The sequence below is a fragment of the Echinops telfairi genome, unplaced genomic scaffold (assembly GCF_000313985.2).
Source record: "Echinops telfairi isolate 266 unplaced genomic scaffold, ASM31398v2 ScPeMD7_4;HRSCAF=17, whole genome shotgun sequence".
In the NCBI taxonomy this organism is placed as follows: Eukaryota; Metazoa; Chordata; class Mammalia; order Afrosoricida; family Tenrecidae; genus Echinops; species Echinops telfairi.
In genome coordinates this window covers 13100770-13110980 of record NW_022103900.1, presented here as the reverse complement: position 1 = coordinate 13110980, position 10211 = coordinate 13100770, and the positions used below count along the sequence as shown (strand labels likewise).

At 38.7% G+C, this 10211-nt stretch overlaps 1 protein-coding gene across 1 annotated transcript; it reads right to left on the bottom strand.

Annotated features, from left to right (window-relative positions):
• Nucleotides 1-455: 455 nt before the first annotated feature.
• GCG (glucagon) lies at nt 456-9771 on the bottom strand. The gene is made up of 6 exons (XM_004703788.2): nt 9751-9771; nt 6502-6606; nt 4799-4960; nt 2824-2961; nt 1369-1509; nt 456-537 (listed from the first exon to the last, which is right to left on the bottom strand). The coding sequence occupies exons 2-6, from the start codon at nt 6591-6593 to the stop codon at nt 531-533; spliced, it is 540 nt and encodes a 179-aa protein (XP_004703845.2). The 5' UTR covers nt 6594-6606; nt 9751-9771; the 3' UTR covers nt 456-530.
• Between the last annotated feature and the right edge of the window lie 440 nt (nt 9772-10211).

The window sequence follows — 10211 nt, the reverse complement described above, 5'->3', positions numbered from 1 at the left end:
AGTAACAGGAAAAGAAGTTGATAGAAAAACAAACCGACAGACGATAGTAAAGAAGCTTGAACTATTTATTTATGTCTAAATTTGATATATTGAAAACTGAGCGTTTTTATGACAATGGTTCCAAGAAGGAGGTTTTCTTCACCACCCTAGATGCCAGCCTTTCCCTTCTACATTACAATGCACATATGCTGTGATTGGAATGATTAATATGTACAAATTGCTATAGAAAAATAATTTCATTGCTAAATGTGAAAGGTTGGGTTATTTAATCAAAAATAAGAAGAAAAGAAGAAGGTACAGAACTTTCAGTTTTTTGGTTCTTTAAAGATGATATTTTAGCAATCTTTCTCACAATAGTTTATTCCATTTATAATCTTTTGGCAACAGAACACTAAAAGGAAATTCATTTATTGGCATGCAAAATATATGGCTTCAGAATCTTTCTCTTAAAATTACAGAACTTAAAATTTCAAACATCCCACGTGGCTGGCAGGTGAAGTTATGAAGACGGCCTTGCATGGTGACATAACTTATTTCCTAGAATTGAAAAATAAGAAAGCAATTTAAAGTAGCTATTTCAAGATACCATTAACATAACCAGGAAATATTCCAATGATCTCTTTTGATAAAAGCTATCTATCAATTTCATTACCTTATAAATTCCCCTGTCTTCTGGATTCTAAATATTTACATTCAAAGATGTTTTATCCTAAAACCTTCCCATCAAAATATACAGCTATGAATAGTTAAGTGGAGAGCAAATGTTTTGAGAACGATGAGGGGAATGAATGTACAAATGTACTTTACACAATTGATGTATGTATGGATTGTGATAAGAGTTGTATGAGCCCCCAATAAAATGATTTTTAAAAAAAGCTGTAAGAGCCCCAAATAAAATGACTTATTAAAAAAAAAAGCAATTAGCATCTTAAAGATAATTGGTTATGTTTTGGGGTTTAGATATTTTTTACTACTCTGCTTATTTACATTAAGCATATAATATGATATATTTGGCATTTCATCTTTGTGCTAAAACTTCAACATATATAATAATTTATAAAGTTATATTAATATGTGAATGACTTAACACTCCATGTTTTATTCATATCTGCATTCCTAGTGTCTCATCCCTTATAGATATTCAATGACTGTTTTTTTGGAATCAATGAGTGAATGAATAAAACTGCAGTGGTCCAAAACGAATATAATAATGTACTTTCAAATGATTTAAACTTGCGTGTGTGTGTGTGTGTGTGTGTGTGTGTGTGTATACACCTTCCCCCACATGGAGAACAATCTATAGATGACAAACATATATTTAAGAAGCGTTTGGTGGTTTTCAGAGGTGACCAAACTTCAGTCAGTCACCTGTCAGTAATTTTCGTCTGCAGCAACCAGTTTATAAAGTCTCGGGCGGCAAGATTATCAAGAATTGTGTTCATCTCATCTGAGAAAGATCCATCCGCGTGCCTGCGACGCTCTTCCGCGAAGCTGTCTTCTTTTGGGAAACTAAGAAAAAGAGCTACATTTATTTAAACATTTGAAATAAGTGCTTACTGATGGTCTCTCACTGCAAATGCATACAAAGGTCATTGAGAAAGGATTTATTGAGGTCATACTATAAAAATCTCAGAGAAACCAGTATGAACTGGAGAGTATCTGAAATGAAAACTTTCAGGTAGTAAAAGGTAAGCGATGGGATCAGAAATTCTGTCTGTATCACGTCATGGCCTTTTCAATATTCCAAGCTGCTTTAAAAGTTTTAGTAAAACAGCAACACAGAAGCTGTTGCTGAGATTATTTATTCATTTACTTAGATTTCGATAAAACATCTCATGTTCTGCACAGCCAGCGATTTTCAAGATGGCCTTGCTAACTGAAGTATGAAGGGATTAAAGCTAGTCAATATTAGATTTTCACTTTTATCAGTTTCCCGGAGTGGAATTTTTGGTATCTCTTTAATGCACAATTAAACGTTCTCTAGTGTAAACACCCATTTTCACTATTAGTTTTGCAGGTTCGATTTTTAGTACTTTGAAACCTAGTCACAATATCACTTCTCTTTTGTCTCGATGTCTCTTTAAGCCTCAGTAAGTTTATCTTAAAACATCATTAAAAAATCAATAGCGTTTTTTTTTAAATCAATAGCGTTTAACCTTAATTTTTTAGCCCTTATTATTTCAAATGTCCATGAAAGCTATCATTAGGAAGCGATGGGCATTCACTTGATTTGGACTATGTGACAGGTATTTACCAGAGTTCCATAAGAATTGGCTATTTGACTCAACCTGCAGATGTTTCCGCCTAGCTCTACGCAGCATTCCACCAGACGTCTTATGTTTGATCCCTTTCAACCTTCATCAGATTTTCATCAGAAAACTTACTAATGCATAAATGCACACTGGTCCCCTAGGTAAGTATTTTATGTCAAACTGTGCTTTCTGTATTCTTTCATCATTTTCCTTATTTCTACTTTCCCCGACATTCTCTAGAGCCGTAGTTTAAACTTGTGGTTCCACTACAGTTACTCAAAGTCCCCTATTTGCTCTCACAAGTGTCCTGGTTTGGATGACAAATTATCACATAACTGTAATGAGGGGAAAATATATATATAACCTGTTTGACTCTGTTATTAATGATCCTTACCAAAGATCATATAGACTGCACTTTTGTATACTTTCTCCCTCCAATCCGAGTTATTCCCCTAAATTTGGAGACTGCACAAATAGCTTCCCCAACCCAGATCTATATATAGATAACTCTCGATTTAAGTTTCACCATCAAGGGGGAAAAATAATGTCAAATAAGAATGTACAGACTTACTCTCGCCTTCCTCGGCCTTTCACCAGCCAAGCAATGAATTCCTTGGCAGCTTGGCCTTCCAAATAAGAACTTACATCACTGGTAAAGGTCCCTTCAGCATGTCTCTCAAATTCATTATGACGTTTGGCAATGTTATTCCTGAAAGAAATGTGAACGTTAAATTGAAGATCTGTTTCTCTGGCAATATGGTTCTCACCTATAAGCAGTGTCAGCTTCCAGTTTAGGATTCTATGTAGGAGGGGCTTAGAATGTGGAAGGATGTTGGTTGGGGACTAGGGTTAAAACTAGTCTTAAAGCTATTAATTGTCTGAATTGAAAATGGATGGGAACCATTACAGGCTATTTCTGTTAGTGGGTAAGGAAAGACAATCCCTGGGGCAGAGTTAATCATTAAAGAGGTGCTAACACTCACTCCCAGGACACCCCTTGTCCACCTTCGCTGTTTATTGTTGCCATTGGTTACGAAACGATGCATTGCTTTGCTGTCACCTTCGACACATAGAGACGCCATTGTGTGATGCATCTCTTCAACAAGGAAGCATTGTGAGCAGACATAGTTAATTGTTCAAAAGGAAAGCAAAGAAGGAACTCAAATAATTTTCAAAAGGACCGTATGATAATGGATTAAGGGACATGTGTGATCAAGTAGCCATGAAGAACATTAGGAACATGGACTCCAGATTGGCTTCCATGTAGCAGAGCATGCTGGCGAGGTGGGTGATCAGCTGTTCCCATCCTGTCTGGCATCTCTTACCCCTGAAAGGTTTCCTTTAATCCTACCATGGAAATCACCTGTGAGCAAAAATGGTTATACACGAATGGAAGCCCCCAAAAGCCACCTTCATTTTGATAAGTTTGTGGTTTCTCACATTTCACGGATGGCCCCACCTGGTGTTCTTAGCAGGATGACCTCTTTTCTGACCACGATGGCTATTGTTCCTGAAGTTGAACATACCCTCTACTTTAAGAACCTTTGGCTATTGGCAAGTCTCTCTCCTGTTCCTCTTGTTCACGCAGAATCTCTTCTCTTTACCTCCCTCCCGACTCCATTCCACACCAGACAAATCCATGTCCTTTCCCTGAATTTCTGATGTCTGCCGCTACTCTGTATGCAGAACTGCCTTCCTCTTGTGGGCCACTTTCCAAAGAAATTGTGAGATTCCACCATTTCTGTGAGACTCTTGCAGATGAATTCCTCCAGTACCCTAGATGCAGCAAAACCCCAGCACTAGTCACAGAAAACCCAACATTAAAATGTATGCTGCACGATAGATAGGCGTGTGCGCATTTTTGCCTTCTCCTCTCGTTGTGCTATGTAGCTAGGCTGTAATTTAAAATGCATAGCTTGAATTGTATTCTACATAAAAAGGAATCCATTTGTTCCTATTCCTTGCCAAGATTAGCTTGGCTAGGGATCATGTCAATGTGGTCACAGTTGAGGGTTTGAACCCTGTAAGGGAATGTGGAATTTACTCTATCTTTTGGCCAGAAATTCGATTCCTAAATCTGAATGTTCTACAAAAATCAACTCTCAGCTGTAAGGGCAAATGAATAGGGGAGGCTACATTGCTAAGACCACTTTTTTTTTTTTTTTGCTAAGACCACTTTTGAGGGAATGATTTAAGGTCTACGGCCCAGGGAAGAGCAGGTGAGGGGATGGAGGGATGAGGGACAGGGCCTTCAGAGACAAAACAGGAAAGACAGCACTAGCAACCTTGCAAAGCATCAACATTAAAAGAATGCATGGCCTTCAGGTGAGCTTTGAACAGCTGGCTGCAATCCCACAAGGCACCCTTGGGAGGGAAATGAGGCTGCCATAAAATTGTACAGCTTAGGCTACCCTTCCGAGGGTCACATTGCGTGGAAAGGGACTCAATGGAGTGTGTTTTCACTCAGTGAGTGTGTGCAATTAAGAAAGGCAGGAGAGAGTGCAGCTAGACTCAGTAGCATATTTAGACCAGGTTTTGAACTTCACCCGTTTCTCTTGGTGCTCATCAACCATTGCACGAAGTCCTGAGCACGCCTGGAGTCCAAGTACTTGCTGTAGTCACTGGTGAACGTGCCCTGAGAATGGCGCTTGTCTTCAGTCATCTGATCCGGGTCATTAAGCGGGTCGGACAGGGAAGCTGAGATGGATCTGTGACGGATAGTGATTGGTCAACACACAATTATGAAAAGTCACCGGAGAATTACCTTCACTATGAAATACAGGGCTCCGTGAAACAGTGATTCAAGCACGTGAGAGCATATTGCTGCACAGTGCCAAGAAACCTTAGCTTTTTACTGGACTCTCATAGTTTTATTGTAGCTGGGTTCACTCCTGAATTCTAGGAACAAATTACTCACTGGACTGATTTTTAAAAAATTTTTCTGAAGTAGCATGGAATACATCTTAGCTTTAATATGCTCATGATTATGCAAGTAATGGCACAAGAAAACATTTTTCTTGAATGTTTTCAAGAGTGAAGAATCCCCATTAGGAGGTTGGGCAGCAATTTACGGTTCCAATTTTGTTTGGCCTCTATCAATATAAAATCGTAGCTCAATGACCACAGAATTCAGTAGCTATTGCTGGAAGCCTTAAAAGTTCAAACGAAAGCGAGAAAAAAAATGCCACCTGCTAATTTGGAATTACATAGTGGATAATCCACACCTCGTTCACCAACAGTTGGTTGTAAAGTGAATATACAGCAAAATATTCAATGTGATTAATATTCAGAAATAGAAATTAAAATATCAAGGAGATACTATTTTTGCCTGTCAAGTTAGCGAAGATTACATACTAGTAAGGATATTGTGAAAGAAGTATCTCCATCCTAATTTTTCTGGAAAGTTAATTAACAAAATATTATAAAAGGTTTCAGCTCATTCAAACTGTCTGAGACAATAACTCAGGAACCCGCCTTCCCAAAAGAGTCAGAAATGCAGGGAAAATGCACAGACCAAAAATTATTTGAAATGCTATTTGCAGACCTCGTAGGTGCCCAACAGTAGAGGGTTAGCTCCCTGTATATTATTTGCAGATTTTCATATTGGTTAGTATGCAGCCATTAAATATTCTACATTTAGAGGAAATTTTAAACAATGTCAGAAAAGCTAACAAAACAATGATAAAGAGAAAGCATGGTGCCAAGCTGTGTTGTAGTCTGAGAAATATTTGTATACTGTGTATATGAAATACAGGGCCCTAAGATATCATGTTTTCATTATGAATCATTTTCTCTGGATAGTAGGCATTTGTATACTTTAAACCCTCTTGCATACTTTTTTTTGGTATGAGCATATATGGATGCATGAACATGTATGACTGACAATTAGCAAGAAACAACGTTTTTTTGAAAAAGAATAACAAAGAAAAGAGTTGGTGTGAATCATTAAAATAAAATATGCAGTGTGTGCGTCATGAATAGGTAGATAGACTAATCTGAAGAATTCAGAAAGCTATCATTTTCTGTGTAGCATATTTCCTAACATTTCTTACCCCCTGAGTTATGATGCAACACATAATTGTTTCTATATCCAGAAAAGCCTACCTTTATCACAGAGATAATTGAAACATACGAATGTTGGGCAAAGAGTGTTGACTCTAAGTACTGAGACCCAGTTGACTAATCACGGTTTGCACAGGCATTAAAGTAGCCACAGTGCTGGGTTGATGAAAGTGGAAGGATTTACTACCTGGGTTTCTCCTCTGTGTCCTGTAGAGCACGTTGCCAACTGCTTTGTAACAGCATTAGGAACAATCCCGCCGCAATGTAAATGTTTCTCATTGTTGCTGTCGGTCTGTCAGAACACAGGAGTGGGGTGGGAGGGGGGGGGATGAAGAAGCAGGCAATCCTATTTAAACATGTCAAGCTAAAATAGTTTGATTTTGACTATAGACATTTTCTAGTTAGAAAGAAATAGCCCATTTTACCAGTCATATTCTGATTTTATTGCCAGTTTAATTTCCAATAGTTCATTATATTTCCCCTCCCAGATTTTTGAGAGGCAAAGCCAGCATTCAGGGTTTTCATTAATGTAGGACACTTCTGTCAATGTTTAGAAGGCTCATTTCCAGAATTGAAATGGAAAATGACCACGATAAACATTGAAAATATCCCCTGTAGATGATATGCTACATATGGTTAGCCTGAATGACACCTTATCCATGAAGCTGCTCCCCCCACCCCCCCACTATCAGTCTGGCTTTCAATTAATAGTCCTTCACTTCCAAGCATTTACATTATACTGCATTTCAACCATCTTAAAGCAGCCTCAGGCTACAACTTGGCATGCCAGCTGTCGGTTCAGATGTATTATTCATTTATATTTTAAATAGTGTAACTTGGTCTAGACTTTGTAATTATAAAGCGGCCAACAGATTTGAGGTATTTTAGGGTGCGTTGACCTGTTCTAAATTAAAGGGGGAAAAAATCAGTTTAAAGACAAGCAATTTGCAACGAGAACTAATGCTTCTGGCAACTTGAATAGTCACAGCGAAACAAGCAGGAGAGTCCTGTCAGGAAGAAAACCGGCGCCTGCTTCAGAAGACTTGGAAGTCCCCAGGTTGCTTTACAATTGGATGGAGTCCAGGAAATGTCATTTGCTGCTAGTGACACACTAGAACTGGTTGTAGGCTACACCTGGGTGCTTGTCCTCGTATCACCAGCAGATGCCCGCCCACAGCGTGACAGGCAGGGTGCACGGAGGGCAAGGAGGACGTGGGCAGGGTCCACAGAGTCAGCACCTCTGTGTTCTGAATGGAAACCTCAAACCCCATGTTTGCACAGCTGCCTTCGACGTGGGGTAGTTAACATGGGGCTGCTAACTCCAAGTTTGCCTGTTCAAACCCACCCTCTGCTCTGCCGGACATAGATGAGACTTGGTGCCCTCGTAGAGATTTGCAGTCTCCGAAACCCCAGGGAGTTCTCCTCTGTCCTGCAGGGTGGCTCTGAGTCGGAACAGCCTAAGCGGCATAGGTTTGGGTTTTACTTCCCTCTGCCACTTTGAAGCCCAACCGTGCATACTTTGAGAAGTGAGGATTTCAGTCCAAGTCAGATTATATTTCTCCATAAATAATTTGAATGAGTATTTTTAGCAAATGACATTTGGTTTGAAATAAGGATTTTACAAATATTATCATGTAAAACTATCAATCTTTTCCTTAACATCCTAGCTGTATTTATTATCTGTTTCTGGCTCTAAAACTCAGAGACTGTATAATACCTGCAACAGTCATCTCTTTCATTAAAAGGCAAGTTTCTTTTTTTAAAAAAATGGTGTTTTGTTTTAAGATTGAGCTGCCTATTAGACAAAGCAGCATGAAGGGAGTGTATACTCATCGCTCTTCATTCATCAACATTGAATGAGCAGTTGGGCATTTTGCTATGCTGCAGAAAAAAATTGCTGTTGCCTTATTTTTAGGTAGAATCTCGTGATGGGAACTCTCAACTATTAAAATCATGCTTTTTTAGGGTTTAAACAATTAGGGCAAGCAGTTAGTTTTATGATTATATTACTGTTGGAAAGTTTCTTCTACAAGGCAAAAGCTATCAATTTAGGACTAAATCATTCCTTCCACCCAAGGCCTTTAAAGCTTTTACATCTTCTATCATGCGTACCACGTTCAGAGCAGTTTGGTACTGTGCCCCTGAGGGAAGAAGAAATGACCATTAAAAAGGGAACATTTGAAATCCCATACAGGCACCAAAAGGAGTTCTACCTTAAGAAAGGACTTGCTTTTCAACTCTCCTTATTCATAGGGTGAAAGTCTATGGAATTGTTCTAGAATTGGTTGTGATGATTATACGGCTCCTTTTAATGTATTTAATCCAGTGAATCATAAGGTACATCAGTTATATGTCAATGCAACAGTTAAAAAGTCTGGAATTGTGAACGGGGAAGAATGGAGCCTGTTTCTTGTTTGGAAATCATTGCCGAGAAGGTAAAATTTCATGATATTTTAGTATGAAAATACTACTTAATAAGAAAATAATTTCAAAGCGCTTTCCCGCTTCTTCATGAGGCATAAGGAGGGAACCCTAATTTCGAACTTACGTTTTAAGGTACAATATGTTGACAATAGCTTTTCCAGTGTAGAGAATCTTTTAGAAAGATTAACAGAGCAAGGGAAGGAGACATTGTATGATATCTCTAAATGTAGATCATATGGGTCCTTTATAACATAGTTTTTTTCTTTGCTTTGGGAACTTAAACCCCCACCCCCACCCCCCAAAAAAGAGTTAATGCAACTTTTTGCCAGAATATAGACTTTTTAGATTTCAATCACAGCTACTAGCCTTTTGGCAATAGTAATGATTGGTTACTTCCACTTATCCAAAGTAAGTAGTAGTATGCATACCCTGCACCATTGTATGCTGTCATATTTATAAAGAATTCATTTCATGGACTCTAGTTTTTTTATAGAGATATTAGAAATAAGAATATTTGAGAGATGATTTAAATTTGGTCTTTTAGAAAGTCAGATAATAATTGATAGAAAGCAATTGCGGGTAAAGCCTGCCTAATAGACGCATATTTTTTGCTGAACTGAAAAGACGCCTTCTGTTTGAAGCAGTATATACTTTGAGCAAGTGGAAAGAAAACAATTTCTTTTTCAAACTGTTTCGATTTATTTTAACGCGCAATTCTCATAACAGCGACAGCTCCTAACAAGTACATTGACTTGAATAGATGCTGTATTTTCGACCTGGTATCTTTGAGACGAGCTATTCGCCAGGTACACTTTAGAGCGTCCTGTGTTGAAGTTGATGGAGATGCACGCTCTGTCACTTTCTACTTCAATGCTGCCCAGCGTGTTATTGATCATAAAGTATAAGATGAAAGAGCAACACTTGAATTCACAACCCTTTTCTCCCTTAACAATAGTTAACTGTATCAAAAACAGGCTCTACCTTTTTCGCAAGGAACCAATAGCAGGCTTACCTGTTGATGCTGAGCCGTGGAGCTGAGCAGGCAGGCAAGGTGTGAACTTCCGGGTGCTCAGGTCCTGTGCTCTGTAGTTCCGCGCCAAGCCTGCTGCTTTTATATCTTCGCAGCTCCGCTTAGCCTCACAGATATTACGCTGACAATATAAATTTCTCATCTGTAAATAATGGGTTTTGTCACAAATGATTTCACACGCCTACTTACTTTGCTCATCTGCATTTTACACATACATGCGGAAAGAGAGCCGGAACTTTTTGTTTACTCTCGGGCCTTTTTTCGCTGCGAATGAAGAGGGCAGAGTGGAAATTCACCTTCCACTCTGTCAGGCATGACAATCGCTTAAGTGCCCTAAAGTGAATTTTGATGTTGAAGACAAACGGATTTCAAATTACGTGGCCCTTGGCTCAGACCGCTTTGGGTATCGCCTCATCCAAGGACTTACAAAGTCCATTGGTTAG

Bases quoted from the DNA above. Each gene is read 5' to 3' on its own strand.
- GCG (XM_004703788.2), bottom strand. From the start codon at position 6,593: ATGAGAAACATTTACATTGCGGCGGGATTGTTCCTAATGCTGTTACAA. The intron at 4,961-6,501 runs GTAGTAAATCCT...TATCCGTCACAG, and splicing joins GACACAGAGGAGAAACCCAG to ATCCATCTCAGCTTCCCTGT. The intron at 2,962-4,798 runs GTGAAGTTCAAA...CATTTCTTTCAG, and splicing joins ATGAGCACCAAGAGAAACGG to GAATAACATTGCCAAACGTC.